Here is a 21,841-nt window from a genome sequence, read left to right on the forward strand (position 1 = left end):
TAGCCAAGTCATACCCTCCTTAGAATTTTGCATGGCAGAAACTTCAGTCACTTTACTATCCTTGAAAACATTTATGGAATGCAGTTTGTTTGCAAGCTGCTGCATTGCTCCCCCTCCGTTTGTTGGAAATTCTAAAAAAACCATAGAAATATTTTATTCGTTGACCTCAAATCCCTTTGCCAGATTTGCTGAAAATAGATTTTACCCCATTGTTTTTCTGTAATAAAATTCAGTCCAGTGTAAAGGGGATAGGTAACATTGGTCGTCCACCAGGCTTTATGCTTGAAAGATTTGAACTTGGATTTCATCTCCAACCAATACTGGAGACAATGTTACTCTGATTTTAGCATTGGAAGTGGCATTAAGATGAAAGTTGTTCCAGAGCAAAATTTAATGATGTTGCCAGTTTAGGCTCCAGAGTGATTTCGCACTGAAGTGGAACAGAACCAGGTCTTTAGAATGAGATCCACAGCACTGAAGACTTCCCTCTCCTTTAATATAGTATCTTCTAATCAACCTACCCGAGTGTTCCTGTTTTCCCACCATTTTTGACTTTTGGTGGCTTTTTAAAAACATCTTAAAACTAGTAGTTTTACATTTCTACCATTAAGAAAAATTAGCATTTTTGCGAAGTTTATTGAACAAGATACCACACTTTTATGTGGTAGAAGAAACATATTACCTTATTTGAAATAGCACTGAAATGATTATAATCCTCATGGGTTTTCACTGTAGTTTTAAGGAAGTCAGTGATGTGGTCCAGGGTCTCATGCTTTTCTTTTTAGACTTGCATAAGAAAAAAAGCCTGGGTTGGGCACTGTTTTGTTCCCTTGCCTACAAACCATCCGCTTACTGTTTTACAGTGAAATTGAAAATATGCCATTGTAAAATCACTCATCTTATGCTTCCAAATTAAACAAGAACATTGGAAAATAGTGATACAAATCTTAGTATTTTTCATTCTGATAATTCATAGGACAATGACATATCAACATAAATTACTAATCCACATCAGTCAGAAATTTGTGAGTGTACTTGTTCCTGTAAACATGCCCTCAAGTTTTGTTCTAGCAGGATGTGTCCTTAAGCTCTGAGACCTATCTCCTAGGCTAGAGCCAAACATTTGCACAGCACCTGTTGTTTCACGTGGAACTAAATGACCAATGTGAATCCAACATCTCTAAGTGGCTTCAAGTTTGTGTCGTAACAATTTAGAAGAAATCATGCAACTCAGTTGCTTAATACAGAAATAAATGATGGTCCAGAACTAGAATTGAAATTCATCAACTATCATGATTAACTGTGTTTATTACAAGCATTTGTTTATTACATGCTTCAATTTTTGCTCTCATAGCTATCAGTTGTATGCATGTTCCATTGAAGAATCAAAAATGTCAATTTATGGAAACAGACGAATGTTTCTTCAGGATTAGTCATCCTGCAGAGCAGAAGATAAAAGCAAACAATTTAGCACATTAAGTATGGTAACCTATTGAATATCTTAATTTTGCTAATAGTTGATTGAGGTCCACAAGATCCCTAATGCTGGCACCGTTCTAGTACCATAATGTATCTAAAACCCATTACCAAACACGGTTGATCTCAGTCTTGTTTGGGGAAAAACTTAGCTGAGCACATACATGATTCAGGTACTCTTTTAGTAAAATGTGAGGCACAGAGAAACACATGCACTCACCCCATTTCCATCTTGCTGGGGATTGCTGAGATTACCCATTTTTAGCCTCAACCCTGTTTTCATAAGACAAAAAGGGAGCATAGGTGCTCTTTGCCACTCATAGTCCTAGAATAGCAAGACACAATCCATAAATATTATCTAATATTCAGTTTCAGTTAGCCACATTCCTAGTTACTATAACATAACAATTTGTACATTTGATGCTACTATAGATAGGTACAGAAATGATAAACTGATCATAAATTCATAAATCGTGAGTTAAACTGAGATGCTGACAAGCCGACAATCTGGAATCATAATCCTACTCTTACATGCAGAATAACAACAGAATAAGGCAAATTAATTTCAGTATTAGATTACACAATTAAGGTTTACAGAATGAATTTTAAAAAAATTCTTAACCCCCCCAAAAAAACTCATTTTAAAAATTTGTTACCTGAAAATTAATTTAGAGGGCACATCAAGTATTCCAGGTGAGAATGTTACTGATTTTCTTGCCTGCAATTTGGTAATTAGAAACATTACCAATAGGAATCCAGCAATGCTTTATTATTGGCTACTTTTCTAACTGAAAAATCACACATAAAATCAGGATTTTCAGTTGTATGAAAGGTACTTTTTTTATTTGCCTATGTACGTAATTAGGTATGTTCAACGATCTGTGATGCATCATACACCTTTCTTAGCAAAATCACTGGGAAATTATCCCTCCACAATACAATGATGCCTGACATAGTTTGGTAACAACAGTAAGAAACTATATGCCAGGAGCATGCAAACAGCAAAAAGCAACCAACCACTGTTCTTAAGAGTTCCCAAAAGTAAAACAAAATAATTTGTTCCATTGATTTCCATATTCTGCTAGTTAACTTTTTGTTCTAGGTAAGCAGGGTAATAAAGCTTGATTCAAAGAGTGCCCATTTTTCCTATGCTAAAAAAGGTGGTGTTTCATCAGGGAAAAAAATCTCAACATATTGAAAATGTTTTGTTTCAAGCTCATAGTCCTTAGCCTCTCTCCCATTCCATTCATGTTGATACTTGATGTTGTGTGCAAATTGTCTATTATAACTAACACCTACTGTATAGAAGATGCCGAACCCTACCGGAGACCACTATAATTTTTTGAGCCATTCACAAGCCACGAATTCAGCTGAAGACAGAATTTTTTAAAAATGTTACTTCTCATTAATTGGTGGATATCTGACCCCCACCGCCACCCCACCTAGATATGGTCTCCAAAACTTCAAAATCCTAAGTTAAGCTTCATCTCCAGCAAGGTCTAATTGTTAAGCCACTCACCTCTATAACAGCTGTCTGAAGTACCGTGGATGGTAGAATTTTAGACCTAAATGCCAATTAGATGATTTAATAAGCCCATCCACATTGATTTGAATACAGTAATAAATATTCAATATATTTCACATTTTCCCAGTTTGTTGTTTTCTCCAAAACCCAGAGCTCAGAATACAATAAAAGAAACATCAGTGTTGTACACATTCTTACCAAGCAAGTTTTCCAGTAAGATATCCACCTCTGGTCACAGAGGTTTCTTCAACAATCTGCAAGTCAAACAGATCTTTCTTACCATGTTCAGAGAGGAATTATTTTTTAATTCATGAAAAGTGTTAGAAACAAACCTTACCTAGTCTTACTCCCCTTTCAGGTCTAAATGCTAGACCTACCACTGTAGGCCAACTCAAATAGCTATGACCTGGGGAGCTTCCAATTGGTGAAGAACTCCTAGACTTTCTTCCGTTATTTCATCACTGACAGGCAGATTTAACTATTTGGGGAAGCTGCTCACTATCAGCATAGTATATTTATGCCTTTTCTTGTCTGGAAGTTGAAGCTGTTGCTGCCTTGTCCTTCTTTAATTTGCTGACTCGGGCGCTGCAGTCCTGTCTGAATCTCGTTTGATCCTCATTTCGGCTAAGATATCTTTAATGCCGGTTATTCACTGTCCACTCCTTTTACTTGTCAGAATTCAGAGATCTAGGTCTAAGTCACTGATTACCTTACAAGTTTCACATTTTTACAAAAGATTAACACGCTGGTATTGTTTTCTCTATATAACATCGAGAGTCATTCCATCACCATTAAAAACAGATTGAATGTCTTAACCAATTACTCATTATGTTACTGGATTCAGTGACAGACTTAGAAGGGATGAGTCTGATCTACCTTTGCAGGAAATGCACATATATGTACTAATGTAAGCCCCACCCAGAGATACCCTATGGGGAGATGGCATATAAATTTAAAAAATAAGGAATGTACATGAGAACACTACAGTAACAGCTGAATCCCTTTCAACAAGCTTTGACTACTGGTATGCAGACATTTTCTTGGAGATAGAAGATATCAACATTCCCACATTTAGTCATACGATACTGTAGATCTTTGGGGGACTGATACTCTCGAGTTGGGTTCACATATAGTAATAGCACTTAAGACTTATATACCATCCCGTAGTGCTTTGTAGCAGAGGTCCCCAACTCCCAGTATTAGGCCGCAGCCTGTTCAAAACTGAGCCACAGGAGATGGGCAGGTGCATGCGCATAAAGCTACACTCGTGCATGTTGAGCAAGGATGTACTCGCATGCAAAGCTCCATTCGTGCAAGTGGAGGACATTTGTGCTCATGTGAGAAGCTCCACTCACGCAAGTGGAGGACATTTGCACTCATACGTAAAGCTGTTTGCACAGATGGAGCTTCGCATACAAGCACCTTCTGCTTGCATGAATGGAGCAAATGCCTACTACTCACAAGTGGAACTTTGTGCGCAAGCACCCACTGCTTGTGCACAAAGCTCCATTTGCATGAGTGGAGGGTGTGTGCACCCGCCACTTGCACAAATGGAGTTGTGCATGCGTACACCTGCCACTCACATGCCCCTTTCCTGGGCCAGCAAGCTGGAAAGGTTGGCAACTACTGCTTTACAACACTCTTTGAGCATTTTACAAATGTGAGCAATCTGGCTTCTCATTTACCAACCTTAGAAAGATGGAAGGCTAAGTCAACTTTGAACCCTAAAGGATTGAACTGCTGGCTCTCAGCAGTTAGCCTGCAATACTGCATTCTAACTACCGTGCCACCATGTTTCCTTTTATACTTTTTATTTTAAAGTAAATATTAACCATAGCATTCTATACCCAATGACGAGTTCATGTCTGATTCTTGAGCAATTTGTTCAGCAATCAATTCCTACACTGGAATTAAGTTTATCTTAAACTTATTGACCTACAGAAATAAGAGGTGAAAAATGTCTGAATTTCTTCTACTCACTGTGCCCTACTCTTCTGGATGTGTACTGACAGAAAGCACTGCTCTGGCAATAGTTCAAAAAGAAGTCTGATCAGATTAAGAAGGATAGCAAATTATTAGGGAACATGGCTGTAAATAAACCTAGGTAAGTGAAGGAGTAAACAACTTAGTCAAGAGTGTGACTTTAATAATTTTTATCAAATCATTCCAACGAACAGTCTGTATTTAACTGTAGCCATAGGACCCTCATTAGCAACAATAGGTTCTACCAAATTAGCTCCTATTTCTTTCACTTTACCTTCAAGACCTATTATCAGGGCATTAGAAAGTGTATGAAACATCTTGATGCATTCATGCTCAGAAGAATTATACTTATTCCAACAAACTCAGAGGGATTGTTTCTATGCTGCAAATTAGCATCAGATAGAAAGGGGCATACAGAATTATACACAGTAGAACTTAGGCACCTTAACAGATGAACCTATATTTTTAGGGCAGATATATATATATATACATATGAAACTGTAGAACTGTAAGCTAAGTAACAGACCCACGCTATTAGATTCAAAGTTTTAATTTAATTATATGTGTGCATTTAATCTGTTTGCAATTTGAGGGAAATTGAGTCTCAACAATTATAAAAGGCAGAAACCTGTCCTGCCAATGTTTCTTGTAGCTCCTTTATATATCAGCGAAGTGGGAGGCAAACTGAATAAACTTTAAAAGATCTTGTCAATGCTTATTTACTTAGAAGGTTTAAACTAAAAACAAATGCTACAAATTATGATATGCACAACCCAGAAATATCTGGAATTCTCATTTGAAAGTAAAGCTTTTATCATTCACAAGCATTGGTTTAAATGACTCAGTCCTAATTATACAGCTAAACAAGCTTTAATGCAAACATCTTTCCTCTCCCTATGCATGTGCAACTCATGTCATTTGGTTACATATGCAGAAAAAAAATTAAGAGTACTTAAAACGTTCAGCATTGTTGTTTTAAATTAATACAGATTATAATGCACTGATTTTTTTTTCCTAGCAAGAATATACCCTAAAACTACATTTCTTTGTTTAAAGAAGTTTCGGTAAGAAAAAACTGAACTACACAAGTATTGAAAAAAAATTAAATGTTCCTTAATTATTTTTAATGCCTGGTACCACTACCACAAATTTACAGGGCAATATACCTGATTTTATGAAGAAAAGACAAAGCTACAACAACAAATTAAAAAAAGTCAGGAATGTACATCTAAACACTACATTGCATTAAATCAATAGCTGCACTCTTTGCAAACTGTGGCTATTAACAGTCCTTAAGAAGGGTTTCCTGTTTAAGCTGCAGTAACTTTTCTGACTATGGTTCATCGCTCCTTCTGTGGCAGATTTTACAGTTCCTCTAATTCATTTGGGACGACTGTCTCAAAGTAACCTGCAGCTTTCCTGACAACTCCTCGCTTTCTCCTGCTAAGAACTGTAGCCTGTTGAATACAGGATAAAAAAAAAAGATTACTCTCAAAGAAATGCTGTAAGCTTAATTAAAAACACTTATTTGTAGCATACATACCATTATCCCACTAGTTTTTAGAATCTTCTTCCACCATAGCCACCACTTCCTCCACCTGATCCATAGTTACCTACAAATGGAGTATAACTGTTTATATTCAAGTTCTTGTTGAAAGATACTAGCCAGCTGCATATATTTTAATGTTGCATTTACCACCGTAGGGACTGCCTGAACTTCTGCCACTGAAACTGCCACTTCCTTTCATGGGTCCATAACTTGAGGCCTGCTGTCCACTGTAGTTGCCAAAATCATTGTAGCTTCCACTGCCACCATAGTTGCCTAAAACAGAAATTTAATTTTATGTTCAAGTCTGTTATATAATTTGAAGTAATTTAGAAAAGTACTTCATTCGATTAAATAAATGAAGCACTATTGCATACAATTGAATATGCAATGTACACATTTTATGGACTTAAGGTACTTTATGAAATTTCGATGAACAATGCGAGTTGTAAAACATAAAAACTTATGCAGTTTTTAGCTAAAAAAATGGAAGTCATGAACTCATTGTTTCTGTTCTTCTTTTTTCTCCACTGATAAGAAACAAACAATACTTGATTCCAGCTAGTAACTTTGCTACGATAACCTGTGAGAAACAAACCTGAGGAACACTGGGAGGAAGAAACACCATTCATCTCCTTCTGTTTCAATTTAAGTGTTTTCAATTTAATGTTTTTTCAATAAGGAAAAAAAAAAAGCAATCTATTCCAGCCTCTCCAGATAGCTGAACTTTCTCAGTTCAAAGTGCCCCTAGCGTTCCGTAATTTTTTCATGATGCCCTGTAATTCCCAATATTATTTAAATATAGAGTCATCCTTCTTCTAGGTAAAGGAAGTTTAAATTAGTTCCAAGTTTTAGTTCTCATACTGATGCATAAATTTGATAATCTCATTTGTTCATTATCTTTTAAATCAACACATTCAGTTTGCTCTTTCTAGAAATATACGCTGATCGGAAAATTTATCCTTGAAACTGTGGGCCAGCAATCAATCCAAATATTTCATATATGGTGCAATGGTTAGAATGCAGTACTGCAGGCAAACTCTGCCCACAGATTGAAGTTCAATCCTGATGAGGCTCAAGGTTGACTCAGCCTTCCATCCTTCCAAGGTTGGTAAAACGACAAGAGTTTGTTGGAAGCAATAGGATGACATTGTAAACCACCCAGAGAGTGGTGTAAAGAACTATGGGGTGCTATAATTCCACTTCCAACAAATAGTTATACATTCTTGTTATAAATTTTATCTCTTTGCCTGTCAAAATTTGGTCCAGTTGTTGTAAGTCCTTACAATACAATAGTAAAGGGATCAATGATTGCCTGGGCAAAAAATGTAGGGCATAATATAAATTTAGAGGATTGGGAAAAATGTGGGCTGGTAACTGTTAATTGAAATTGTCAACAGCATTTAAAGAAAATCAATATCCAAACACAAAAGCAGAATGTTGGAAGTGCAAATATAAAGAAGGAACATTCTTCCATATGTGGTGGCAGTGTCCAGAGGTTAAAAAATATTGGATGAGGGTACAAAGATGATTATTAGAAATTACAGATCACAAATTAGAACTCAAACCGGAAATATTTTTATTAGGAATAATTAAGGGGAAACTGAACAAGGCCATCCAATACATCATTATACATATCATAACTGCGGCAAGAATAGCCTTCGCACAGGGATGGAAGAAGGAAAAGATACCATCTGAAGAAGACTTGACACAAAAAACAATGGATTGTGCGGAACTGGATAAATTCACAATGGAATTAAGAGGCAAAGATGATTTGGACTATTACGCGGTTTGAGATAGGTAGTACTAATGGGTGGAGGATAGAAATAAGAGTTGATGTTTATGTATAAAAAGAGATGTATGTATTAATAACAACATGAACACTGTTAACGTGAATAGAGATTTGTATTTTTGTTTTTTAAAAAATAAAATATTTTAAAAAGTCTAAGTGCTATTGCTATATAAATAGTACTGGGGAAAGTTTCACAAAGAACGTGACATTTACCTAGTGTTAATCCTACATGTAGACCAAACTAAGAAACCAACACCATGAAGGTCAGTCAGTACTACCTTTATTGTAAAGCTATAGCAAAAGAATTCTGCATGTCTGAATGTGCTTCCCGCTTCTTCACTTTATGAGCTAGGAAGGGACTTGTGTAAAATGTTTTTTCAAATTAGTTTTCTGGCCCTGGTGCTTATCTGACTGCTGCCTAATAGTGGCTCTTCTTTCTGTACTTTAAGGCCAATCTCTATGCCCACTACATCTTTTTTTAAAAACTAGAATGCTACAGAAAAATTAACAAAACAAACTCCTTATAAAACAGATACAGGTTAGAAAAATCAACATTATATCCCTAGCAGCTAGCATGGGAGCTCTTGAAAATTAAACTTCCAATCTAACATAGATGACAGCATGCACTGATACATACCCCCTGAATCCTTCAAAAAATTTTCAGTGTGATTTCACAGTATTGGAAGTGTACTTTGAGAACAAGTTTACGTTGCATAACATTTTTTAAAATATAACCTACATGATGTTTTAAAGTGACAGATAAAAATTTAATCTTATTGAACTTTTTAACAATCACACTAATATTTTATTAAATTTGTATTATAAATATTTATAATTCTAATGCAATTCAAGGCTTCTCACCTCCAAAGCTTCCTCCTTCATTATAACCATCATAGCCTCCACCTCCTCCGCCATATCCACCACCTGGATTTCCATAGCTTGGGCTACCACCATAACCACCTCGACTACCATATCCAGGGCTACCACCGTAGTTTCCACCTTGAATTAAATGTAACAAAAATTGGTTGTAAATAAAAAGACAGAAGTCATTCACCCTTCTGCCAATGCATCTTTCAGATGTTTTGGTTTGTTGCATGCATCATTCCTAATTATTAACCACATGTGCCTTTGAGATCAGAACTGTTTTTCCACACAAATGGAGGTATCTAGTTTGAAGAACATAAGCAATATTCCACAGGTCATATTTTAGTACTTGCTTTGAAAGCAATGACACTGTGCTCCATTGAAATTACTGGGTTAAGCTAATAATACCTGACTTAAATCATCTAATTATTCAGTACACAGATTTTCTTTATATCTCAACCGTTTCTATGTCAAGATATTCCATAGTCCCTAAAAGCTGTATCCTATTATACTTGTTTCCTTTAATGATAAATATAACTTCTTACCCTTTTTCATACCAGGAACAGGAGTGGTTTTATAAAGGAAGTATAAAGAAACATGTTATCCCTTAAAAACTTTCCCCAATCTGGTCCTCACCAAGCCACCTTTCGAACTGAAATCTTTTTGACACCAGTGCAACCAGGTGTGGCTGTCAAGCTACTGAAAGTAATATAGCTCAAGTGTTATGCAAGTTGTATCTGTACTACCATGCTTACCATCACCAAAGCCATTATATCCATCGCCACTGCCAAAGCTTCCTCTACTGCTGCCACCACCTCCACTACCGTAGCTTCCTAAAGCAGGACAAAAGTATTATGTTATGAACAAGTTAACAACCAATAATGTAAAACAATATCTTGGAAGGACACTGGGGAGAACTAGCATGTACCTCTACTACCAAAACTTCCACCTCTGTTGTAACTTCCACCACTGCCTCCAAAGTTTCCACGACCCATGAAGTTGCTTGAACTACTCCCACGACCTTAAATAAAAACAATACAGTGAATGTCTAATGGTGTTCGATAGGTAGCATACTTGCTGTATTTTGGACTCCTACTAAGACTCACTTCTTTGTGCAGTTGCAGTCTGCATTTCTTGCTTGGAGAGAGCTTTCTTCACTTCGCAGTTATGTCCATTTATAGTGTGATATTTCTGAACTAAAATAAAATTTGAAATTAATTATTGCTATCAAAATATGCATTCTGCTCAATATTTATGCAAAAAATTGTAAAATATAAAAAAAAATCAAAACACAAACCCATACTGATTCTCTTACCCACATATAATTAAAAGTATGAAACCTCTTCATTTTCAAGGGCATCCAAACACTTGCAAAGTAATTTATTCAGACTTTTATCTCTAACTTTAAATTGAGTTAAATTGTTTTGACCTCTATTCTGGCTTGGTTTGCCTTTCAACCCCAGTAGAAAAAAGCAGAATTCTGATTTTCAATCAGCTTGCCTCCTCCTTTTTTCTTCTAGAATATGTGGACCCAGAGAATTTTAAAGGGAAGTAAAAGAGCTTCTTAGAGTCAAATGACTGAAGTAGCAAGCAAGCAAAACATAACAAGGTACCAGAGGCTGGTGCTTTCCAATCAGTCCAACTCAATTGAATGAGTATAGAATGCAGGTAAAATTCTGCTTGTACATGTAGGAAGCTATTAGATTGGGAAGCCTTGTTGCAACAGAGCTAAGAGTTCTTGGCCTTAGGGAATATCTAGTTTGTCAAACAATTTTTCTATCAGTTTCTTTTGGTGCTTTCCTCAGTAATGACCCAATTATATTAAATTATAGTGAGGAGGCTATGGATTTCTGGTCCATCAATATTTGCTTTCTTGTTACTTTTAAACTTTACTCTTTTATCCTCTTCCTTTTTTCTTTCACATTAGTTTGTATTTTATTGGTATTTAATATAATAAAGGTATTAAAAATAAATAAATTAAAACTGCAATTAGAGTTTTGACCTGAACCTGCCTTTGTGTAATCACTAATCACCCTTTGAGCTGGAATCTCTCAAAACCATTCCCCTGCTGGAAGTATATATTTCCTTTGGAGCGAGGTTTTTTTTGAGATTTTGATATTCTGCTAAAGTTATTAGTTAAGCTGTTCAATTTGTTTGGGAAATTCATCCAGCTACAAAAGGTGGCTACTGGACTTCTGTGCAGCAATAACAGCAAACAAGCAAATTGAAAATATTGTACTTTATGAAAAATGTTATCATACTGCCTCCCAGGTAGGCATTTAAGCATAGTGGAAAAATTCAAGAAAGCTCTGGGTAATGAAAATGATGGAGTCAAACATGTGCTTGTGAATAAACAACTATCAGATATTTGAAATTGGAGAAACTGATGTAAATACACAGAAGAAAAAATAGTCAAGAATTGAATTTGGGGCTACAAAGTATAATCTTTTAAAACGTTGAAATATCTTACATTATTCCTACGATAAAAGTTTTGTTTATTAAAACACAGTACATATCAATATTTATCAAACAGAAGTTACCAAAAAGACAAAATACTACATACCAACAATTTTGTCTACTGTATCATGATCATCAAATGTCACAAAGGCAAAACCTCTTTTCTTTCCACTCTGCCTGTCTTCCATTACTTCAATGGTTTCAATTTTGCCATATTTTTCAAAATAATCTCTTAAATTATATTCTTCTGTATCTTCTTTAATTCCACCAACAAATATTTTCTTTACTGTTAAATGAGCACCAGGTTTCACAGAATCCTATGGAATTTTAAGTTAAAATTAGTATTTCAAACTTTTATATTAGTTCAATATTTGAAAAACACATTTAGAAGCAGGCAAGCATTTGTGTAACATTTTAAATAATTACTTACTTCTCTAGAAACCGCTCTCTTTGGCTCTACCACACGGCCGTCAACTTTATGTGGTCGAGCTGCCATTGCAGCATCTACTTCTTCCACACAAGAATAGGTCACAAAACCAAAGCCTCGAGAGCGTTTTGTCTGTGGGTCTCTCATCACCTTCAAGAAATATAGAATACAGAGAATGCTGATTGAAACATTTTTTGTTTAAATCTAATTCTCTAATTGAGTAGAGCAGAGTTTATCCCAAATGCAAAGACATACAAATGTTATAATTTCTCACCACACAATCTGTGAGCGCGCCCCATTTTTCGAAGTGGTCTCTTAGGCTATCGTCTGTTGTTTCAAAGCTCAAGCCACCAATAAACAGCTTTCTCAATTGTTCTGGCTCTTTAGGATCATGACCCTGAAAGAAGAAAAGTTTCAGTATCTGCACTAGATTCATACTGCTGCTCAAAAATTCACTTAAGTAGTTTGTCTACAGTTTGCAATTATTAAATAACTTACCACTTCTATAGCTATATGCTTCAGTATGATACAAATGTATTTATGTACTTATTTTCTAACATGTAGGCATATAGCTATAATCTGAGGCTGCAATTCTATTCATAACTGCTCTAATTGTCCAACTGAAATCTATATGATTTATGAAAAGTAGAAAAGGAATTACAAATGCAGTAAAACTGCCAATAGCCATCTATCTATCTATCTATCTATCTATCTATCTATCTATCTATCTATCTACCTACCTACCTACCTACCTACCTATTTTTCAGCTTTGTTCGGGTATTTTCCCACGTCATTATAGTTGTGCTTTTAAAGTTGTAGCAACGTTTCGGCAGAATCTCATCTGCCATCCTCAGGCTTGTGTATTGTGTTCGTGTGTGTGTGTGCGCGTGCACGCACACACACACACACATTCATTCTATGGAAAGGGCTATTACTGTTAGAATTTCATTACATTCTATCTACATATGATTAAAAGAACCATATTTTAAAAAAATTAACCATCTTTTAAACAAAATTTAGCATAATTCCAGTTTTTCTTTTTCTTTTGTACAGTTCATACTATTTTGTTCAAAATATTCTAACAAAGTTAAAAGCTATTGGATTCTAGTCATACTAATCCAGGGTTCTCACATTTATGGCCTGCAGACTTCTTCTGTAAGGCCCATCATGGCTCACACATCAGATGCTGTTTCAGCTTTTATTCCTGTCCCAATGTGTGCATTTGTCCCAGATTTCTGAGCCACGAGCATTCTGACCCACCCCGCCCCATCTTCTCTTCTGCAGAGCTCACTTGTCCTGCACAGTGTGAGCACCGAGTCTCCCCCACATCACCAAGTAGCTGTGCCACTGCAGAGAAATCAATGTTGAACAAAGTAGTATTGTGGAGAAAAGCAAAGGCAGCTTCTGCACAAGCCATGCTGTGGAGGAGTGTAGAGACTCTGCAAGGGAGGAAAAAGTGGAAAAGGAGTGCCAGCCACACCTTCACTTCTCCCCTGCAGTACCTGCTTGTGCACTTTCTGCTTCTGAGCCATCTTTCCAAGTCACTTAGTAATCTATCTGTCTGCTGATGACACAAAGAACCAAAACTGGAACTGCCAGGTAGGCTAATAGGACAGAAAGCAAGATGAAACGGAAACACAGGAAAAACAGTTCCAAAGAAAATTTCACCATTGCCATATGATTTTGAGCTTCCAGACAACCCATGCACAGAGTAAAATATTTGTGCTCCACATGCTTTTCTTGGTCTAGAATCGAGTGATTGGTGCCAACTTTGGACACAATGCCCTGGAGTGAAAAAAACAAACTACAGTACTTAGATCAGAGACGGAGAATCTATGACATATATGTCAAGGGGGATATGCCAGATTGTTTTGGGTGACACAGTAATGTTCACTAACAGATGAGAACTATTCTTGAAAACATAATCTATTCTCATACAATTTTCAGAGACCCCAGAGGACACGTAAGAATGAAATATGCTCTTGTGCAGCCTCTAAAAATCATGCAAAAACAAGGCATGCTTTCAAATGGTTTTTGGAGGCAGTGGAAGAGCATTCTATGAAGCTGCTTCACAAATCAAGGTGTTATGCAACCTGGAGCAGCCTTGGATAGGCTGCAAGGGCCTGTCAACAGAAAGAAAGCACGCCTAAAAGTAAATGTGCATGGGAATTCTTGGAAGGTGTTGGGCCATGGGGCAATCACACATTCTCCAAAGTTTGGGATGCTTAGGGGAATGGGATATGGCAGCTTTTTTAAATGACAGCAGTGGTGCAAGGATTCAAGACAAGACATGGGCTTCTACTTCAGGCCTAGTCTCGGTGCTGCCAAGTACTGCTCTTCAGGGCAGCCTAGATAGGGGAGAGATACAGAATTATTTCTTTTGTTCGTGAATGGGGACCATGTCAGTAGAGACACAGTTTTTGAATTTTTGACATGTCAAGCCCAAAAGGTTCACCATCACTGACTTAGATCTTCCATATTAATTTAGATGGATGGATGGCAAACCAACCAGCCATAGAGGGAAGTTTCTCTCTGTGTGTGTGTGTGTCTGTCTGTATGTCTAAGTCTAAAAGAGATAGAAGCTCACATCCTTTTATTTGAGGGCAACTAGCTAGTGCCAGGCTCCCAAAAGGATTGGGGGCCATACTTCTTTAAATACTAGGTTGAGTGTTCAAAGAATCTGGTCTTCTTTTCTAGGTATCACTAGAAAACAGAAAGAATCAAATTATTCTCTCTTCTTGCTGTTTCCTAGTCCAATCTCTCAATTTGAAAATCTTGTTTCCATTATCCAGAACTTCTGGATATGCTCCAAATTCTAGACTAATAGAATTCAGAGCAGGTGAACAGTTATGGATCCTTCTTTCTGAAAACAGTCTCATGTGGGCAGAATGGAACAATAGAACTTGAAGAGAATGTGTGCAGAGTTCAATACATTTTCTTTCCAAACATATCACTAGTTACAAACTGATAAATCCAGGAGATGGAGTGACTAAAAATATCTCTATTTTTCATATTAACATTGTCACTTTCCTGTTTAGCAACTCTTCATTTGAAACAATTCACAAAGAGGAACATAAATTTGGTATCATTAAATTTAATTTGCATTTATTAGAAGTTATACATTTTTGAATTAATCAGATTAACTGGTGATTCTCAAAACAAACACATCAATTTTTTTCTGCCTCAGCAACAACACATTTTAAAAGGCTAAAGTCAAATCCCAAGATTGCAAAGAAAGGAGAAAGTTATTTAACTGACAGTCATTTTGTCAGTGAATCAAGTAGGGTGTGTCTAATAATGATAAAGGCACATGGAATAGGAAAAAGAATACCTGCATTTGAGTTGTAAAACTATTTGAATTTTATAGCAACAGCTGACTTCAAGGGAGTTTTGATTAGTATCTGAATAATGGAAAGTAAACATTAACGATTGTGATTGGCCTTAATAACCTAGCTGAAATGTTTATTCTGATCTCCTATGGTGTTTTCAAATGGAAATTGTAATCAATGGCCATAATGACAAAACAGTTAGCCTATACTTCCCCTTTGGATAATTGTATTTATAATGAGTGGAATACTGCTGGTATACTTTAATCTTTCCCTGACAAAAAAACAAGAACATATCACCTATTATAAAGCAGTAAAGTCTCCATAACTCTTAATTCTAAAGCCTCTTCTTACAAAATTGCTAGTCCCAACAATCTCTTTTTTAAGAGATGGAAAAGGCCATGGACCACTAGGTCTTTTTCTGCCATCAGTTTTCTCTGTTTCTATAATCTCTATTCAGTTCAACGCTACAGAGGAAATAAAGGTTCCACTAAATAAACTAAAAGTTAAGTCTGGACCGTTAAACTTTTTTCAAGAACTACCACTGTATCATTCTAATTCTCCCTAAGATACATTTATGCAGGTTATTACAAGCCATCTGTCTGTGGATAGTAGCAAGCTCTTGCAGTTCCTTATAACTGTAAGGTAGAAATCGTAAGGAATACAAGGAGGAATTTTTCAATTATAGGAGTTTAAAGTTCTATTATTTAAAGCATATATTGATTACTTCTGATATGTTGAAGTATTTACTTAAATATTGTTAATAATTATAATTTCTATAGTTAATTTTCAACAGATGGCCATAGTTCTCAAAAACAGCTTAACTGCTGAACATATGTAAATATTACATAACCCAAATATTCGGGTATTTATTCAAGTGAAGCTTATCTATCAATTAATAACTGTATATATACCTAATTTTGAATGATGCAACTCTTGAGTCTGAATTCAGTTTTTTTACTATATGAAACAGATACAATGTTCTTTTTTTAAATAATGTAAATTTTCAATTCTCAATGTTCTAGTTTTTAATGGAACAATACTGTTCAAAAAGCAGCAATACAGGTAGTCCTCGACTTACGATCACAACTGAACCCCAAATTTGTTGCTAAGCGAAACATTTGTTAAGTGAGTTTTCCCACATTTTACGACCTTTTTTGCCACATTTCTTGCCACCATGGTTGTTAAGTGAATTTGCCTTCTCCATTAACTGCTTGTCAAATGTTGCAAAAGGTATTCACCATAACCCCAGAACACTGCTACCATCATAAATATATGTCAGTTTGCCAAGCATTTGAATTCTGATCACATGATCATGGGGATGCTGAAACAATCAAAACTGTGAAAATGGTCATGTTACTTTTTTAGTACCTTTGTAGCTTTGAACGTTCACCAAATGAACTGTTGTAAGTTGGGGACTACCTGTACCTCCTCAATGCAACATGGATTTTAGTCAACTAGACATGTCCATTCAAGCAGACAGAACCACCAATAATTGCCTGGTTTTGGACTTTGATAATTTAACTACAATTTTAAGATTTAGATATTAGTCTTCAAATTATTCCTTTTTCAGTAACATAAATTTATAGAATTATGCACATAATAGTGCACTTACTGTAAACCTTTATACTGGGAAAAGGAATAATGTATTTTCAAAAGCGAAGCAGAACAGAGTAGTGCAATATGAAATCTGAGCCACACAGACCTATCAAAGCAGCAGCAAGCAAAAACTGACTTCAGTTAACTCAAGTAAAAAAAAAAAAAGCTAAAATCATAAAAATATTCCACCTGTGAGGATCTTCTTCCCCTTCTCTTGCAATCTTCAGCCTCTCTCTCCTCTTTACACGCCATTTTGGGAGTATGTTCTGACTCAGTTGCTCCTTTTAACCTAGGTAACAAGTAGTAGGAGTTCCTGTGAGTTTTCTCCTTACTCTCATACCAAATAAAGGGGCCTTAATTTTCAAGGGACAATATATTGGAGCCACTTTAGCGTAAGTAATGTTACTGTATGAGAGAGTAAGTAAATAAGTAAAAAAGGGATAGGTTTCTATTATCAACCCATGTAATGTATTTTTTAAAAATAAAAACAGAATATGAATTGAGAAAAACAAGCATGTTCATCATGATATGCTATCAGGATAGCAAAATGAACTGCTAGCCAATTAAATTGTATTCAAAACTATGCAGTAAGAATCGATTAAAATTGTTTCTAAATAGATACTATATTTATTTGCATTCATCATATGGACTGGACTAAAGAAGCAAATCCCAGTAGGGGAAAGAGAATCAATACCATTTCCAAGGAACTCAGTTTATAAACACCCTATTCCCTGGATATTCCTCTTGGCTGTTTATCTTTAGATCTGGGAGGGGTTGTTATTAATACTTAAAGGCTTTTGCTATAGTAAATGCTTTGAAAGCTACTATCTTGAGCATTTGGAAAACAGGCTTCTCACTGTTTTCCTTCAGAATGTCTTAAATCAAGCTTGTGCATGTTACTACTCAAGACCTTGCTCAGACATATATTAATTAAAAATGCACCACTTAAATGCAGCTGTAATTGGGCACTAATATTTCACTATGGCCAAAATAATTAAGTACTAACAAATCATTAAACATGTTTCACATTTAAAAACAGCACTTCCACTGTACCAAAGTTATTAGGTATTACCTTGAGAAAGGTGAACCTAACAATTGGGTAAGAATATCTCAAAAAAAGCCTTCACTCTATGTGAAGTGATGGAGATAGCAATAGTAATAAGATTTATATACCACTTCACGGTGCTTTACAGCCCTCTCAAAATGGTTTTGAGTCAGCATATTGCCCCCAACAATCTGGGTTCTCATTTTACAGACCTCGGAATGATGGAAGACTGAGTCAACCTTGCGAGACTTGAACTGCTGGCAGTGGGCAGCCAGCAAAATTAGCCTGCAATACTGCCTTTTAACTACTGAGTCACCACTGAGATAAGGTCAAGATGGCAAGTCCTCTTTGTTACAATCTCTGTCCTTTGGAACTCCTTGCCTTCAGAGGTTTGGACATTTTTTTTTTTTGGTATTTCGTAGAGCTGTCCTACCTCATATCATTCTTTTAACCAACTTTGAATGTTTCTGATGTCCATCAGAGATATTTCTATTATCTGGGAAGGGTTATAAAACTGTACAGTAAACACATTATCCCAAGATTGTAGATCTGAGAGAGCTGAATTTAAAATTGATAAAACTGCATTCAGCTAAAAGAATTGCTTACAATCCTGAAGTAATTGAATTACAAGTAGAATTGAGGCTGGTATAGATTATCACAAAAAAAACCCACACCCTCTCCAATTAAAAATATTATTGGGTTTCAATATACTTTTGTATACTTTCTTTCATCTCTTTTCTTACTAAGATTCTGAAATGCATACAAAACTTTTTTTGGAAATAAAAAGATTAAAATGGGACATAACTTGGATAATCTTTGCATCTGTTTGCATTCATATTATACCTGCCCACTTAAAAATAGGTAGATGGAATTTTAAAACTGTGGGCTAATACAAATAGAAAACTCTCCCTTCTACAAGGCCAGAAAAAAAGAAAAATCAAACAAGAAATACAATACCCCGTCTGTTTTTTCTTTCAAAACTATAGGTGACACAGAAGCATCAGCTGCTGACACATTTCCAAATTACAATTTGGAAAAGCAAAGATAGAGAATGCAAGCCTAGAAACAACACACAATAGCAAGCCCCAGCAGAGTCCCACAGAAAGCAGCTAGATGGACCCTTAGGATAACTGATCTTCAGCATTAAAAATATAATACTAAAGTAATCTTATAACCTTGAGTTCCTTTTGAACAAGACTGTTCTCTAGTTGAATCATTTCACACTGTTCTCTAGTTGAATTATTTCACAATCAAAACATAATTTCAACATTTTATGCCCCAAATTATAATTCCCCCCCACAGAACCAAGTGATTTAGGTTCAATCAATATACTTCAGGCTACTTGGAACTCAACTGAGTGGCACATTTTTCCAAATAAGTTGGTGACATACAATCATAGCTGTCTGTTCCTCCTGCAATTTAGATGTGCATAGGTTAATGATTTCCTAAAAACTGAATATAGTTTGGCAATTTATGTGGCAGAGGCAAAAAAAGTTTAAAATTGTGACTATGGTATTGATAGAAAAGTATTACAAGTTACTCTTTTATAATAGGATTTTATGTAGTTTAAGTATAGTTAAGCTAGAAGATTCCTCTTTACTCTTTCTGTTACATATAAAACCCCCGACCCTAAAATGTGTTCAGTGACAAGTACATGATGCATTGTTACAATCTTCTTGGAAAACAGGAAGATCTGCCCAGGGCTAGGCAACAAGTAGATAAGGGATATCTCAAGGTAAAGCCCAGTAGTGAAACAAGACACAAGGCACAGAAAACAATGTCATGTTGACCCTTAAGCCTCTGGTTTAGCTCATCTTAGAATGTGGAAAGTAAGGGGGTGTAGGGAGGGCCTCTTAGGCGTGGTGTGTTCTGTGCAACAGTATAAATATATTGTTTGAATATGGAATTTTGCTCTCCTTGTACTCAATCCACTTGGGAAGGGTCTTGGAGGCCCCGCTTGCAACTGCCTTTTATTTTCTTCAATAAACCTTTGAAATTGTGCACCAGACTTGTCTTCATATTGTGAGTATAAATTTATTCAGGATCTTATATCTCACAGTATGATAAATTAAATAATTCAGAAATAAAGGGTCCAGAAAGTTAATCTATCCCACACTGTGCAATCTTATATACACACCCTGTGATACTTACAAGTGTGAAGAGGACTTAAAGACATAACAGGATTGTTCACTTTAATGTAATTACAGAACTTAGGTTTGAATGCTAGTCAATCAAGAATCTAAAGATTCATTAAACCTGAGATAGAAGATATGGTGGTTATCTGAACCAGCAAAATTCAGTCATAACTTCAAGTAGAAAAAAATACTGATTCCATACAGAAGTATTAAGTGATCCAATACCACTTTTACGAATTATCAAACCCCCCAATGGCTTTCCTATCGAAGCCATTCAACTGCTATCAGAAAATTAAACAGAAAATTAACTGTAGAACTTATGCTATTATTATTCTTTGCGGTGAGCTGGCGACATACATATAATATCACTCCAGTGCGGGTGGTGTAGTAGACGTCACAGGCAAGAAACGGTGCAATATTTACTATTTCTAAAAGACCAGGTTCACAGAAACAGCGTTCAACAATTCATATTTGGGGATCCTACTCAATGGGATTTGCTCCTGGATTGCAAAATACAACACACACCGTTGGAAAAAAGGGAGCATTTTCCTAAGGGTAACTAAAGCACAATTACGAGTCGGCGGCGCCGGGATCTGCGTGTGCGCGTGTCTCTTGCGCGCGCTGTATCCTCCGTTAACCTTCTCGTCCCTTCCAAGGAAAACTGGGCCGGCTGCCTGGGATTTACCTAACGTGCCACGCTGACTATTCTCTCCTCCCCACTCCCGGCTCTATTGCGGCTGTTCTCGCTGGAGTTAAGCCTCTCTCCCCCGCGCGGGGGTCACAATGGCGGCCGAAGCAGCCGCCTTTCCCGCTGCAAGCCTCCTCACCCACCCCCTCCAGCCCGTTGCGCCATTTCGGAGACGTCGTGTGGCTAAGCTTGTGGGGGGAGGGAAAGCAAAGAACCGAGCCAGCTCGAGAGCCGGTCAAGAGCCCGCTCCTCCCCGCCTGGCCTCCCTGCTCGTTGCTTCGTCTGCCGCGCCTAGCCATCTCCGGGGTCCGCTGCTGCCAAAGCCCATGGCCCGCCGCTGTTCCCGCGCGACGCCGAGCATCGTTACCTCCATTTTGTGACTGGATTTTGCCTCCTTCAGCCTCAATATGGAGTCGAGAGGAAGAGGGTGGGAGGAGCGGGTCAGAGGAAACTAGGGCACGTGAGAGAGGAAGGCGGGCTCGACGGCAAGGAAACGGGGGGGAGGGGGAGAGGAGGGGCGGAACGGACTCTTTTCAAATTTTTGTTTTGATACGAACTACCGTACAGTACGGTATTTTACAAGTTGTGCCGGCGGGAGAGATGCGGGGAAGAATGAGGTGCTTCTTGACATTAACTACCTGAAAAAGAGGAGAGGATTGCCACGAAGGAGCGCAACGGTAGAACCTGGGAGGAAAATTCTAGACCACGCGCTTGGTGCGCGGGGCTGTCCGTCACCTCGTTGCGCCGCCTTAAACCATCGAGGTGGAATGCGTAGGAAAGAACGGCCCGAGCCGCCAGCGCGAGATCGGCTGCTTGAAGGAGGCGTGTGTATGTGCGCGCGCCAAGAGCGCGCGTTTACGCTTGCTCATCTCGTGCTCGGAGCGAGCAACGCTGGGCTGGAGAGGCCATGACGGCGTAGCTGTGTTTGCTTCTCTAAACAGCTAATCTGCGCTTCCCTTTGGGCGGGAAGCAGTGCTT

At 37.1% G+C, this 21,841-nt stretch overlaps 1 protein-coding gene across 11 annotated transcripts; it reads right to left on the bottom strand.

The window, feature by feature from the left end:
* Nucleotides 1-1,273: 1,273 nt before the first annotated feature.
* Nucleotides 1,274-21,285, bottom strand: HNRNPA3 (heterogeneous nuclear ribonucleoprotein A3). Of its 11 annotated transcripts, XR_015740740.1 has the most exons (16): nucleotides 21,231-21,285; nucleotides 17,185-17,284; nucleotides 12,345-12,467; nucleotides 12,074-12,220; nucleotides 11,750-11,960; nucleotides 10,293-10,382; nucleotides 10,115-10,207; nucleotides 9,942-10,019; nucleotides 9,184-9,321; nucleotides 6,681-6,806; nucleotides 6,528-6,597; nucleotides 3,200-3,255; nucleotides 2,996-3,041; nucleotides 2,133-2,194; nucleotides 1,697-1,801; nucleotides 1,274-1,438 (listed from the first exon to the last, which is right to left on the bottom strand). XR_015740740.1 is itself a non-coding variant. In XM_026697015.2 (12 exons), exons 2-11 carry the CDS (start codon nucleotides 17,245-17,247, stop codon nucleotides 6,545-6,547), a joined length of 1,122 nt encoding a protein of 373 aa, XP_026552800.1. In that variant the 5' UTR covers nucleotides 17,248-17,284; nucleotides 21,231-21,285; the 3' UTR covers nucleotides 5,127-6,441; nucleotides 6,528-6,544. The 11 variants fall into 11 exon arrangements, 3 of the variants coding, with proteins under 3 accessions (XP_026552800.1, XP_087776024.1, XP_026552802.1); XR_015740744.1 differs by lacking the exon at nucleotides 17,185-17,284; XR_015740739.1 differs by lacking the exon at nucleotides 2,996-3,041.
* Between the last annotated feature and the right edge of the window lie 556 nt (nucleotides 21,286-21,841).

The sequence above is a fragment of the Pseudonaja textilis genome, chromosome 1 (genome assembly GCF_049901715.1).
Source record: "Pseudonaja textilis isolate UNSWEBS1 chromosome 1, rPseTex1.2, whole genome shotgun sequence".
Classification (NCBI taxonomy): Eukaryota; Metazoa; Chordata; class Lepidosauria; order Squamata; family Elapidae; genus Pseudonaja; species Pseudonaja textilis.

Coding starts and splice junctions, on each gene's coding strand:
- HNRNPA3 (XM_087919898.1), bottom strand. Junction 9,322..9,941: donor ATATAATGGCTTTGGTGATG/GTAAGCATGGTA, acceptor ATTTAATTCAAG/GTGGAAACTACGGTGGTAGC. Junction 6,598..6,680: donor TTCAGGCAGTCCCTACGGTG/GTAAATGCAACA, acceptor CTCCATTTGTAG/GTAACTATGGATCAGGTGGA.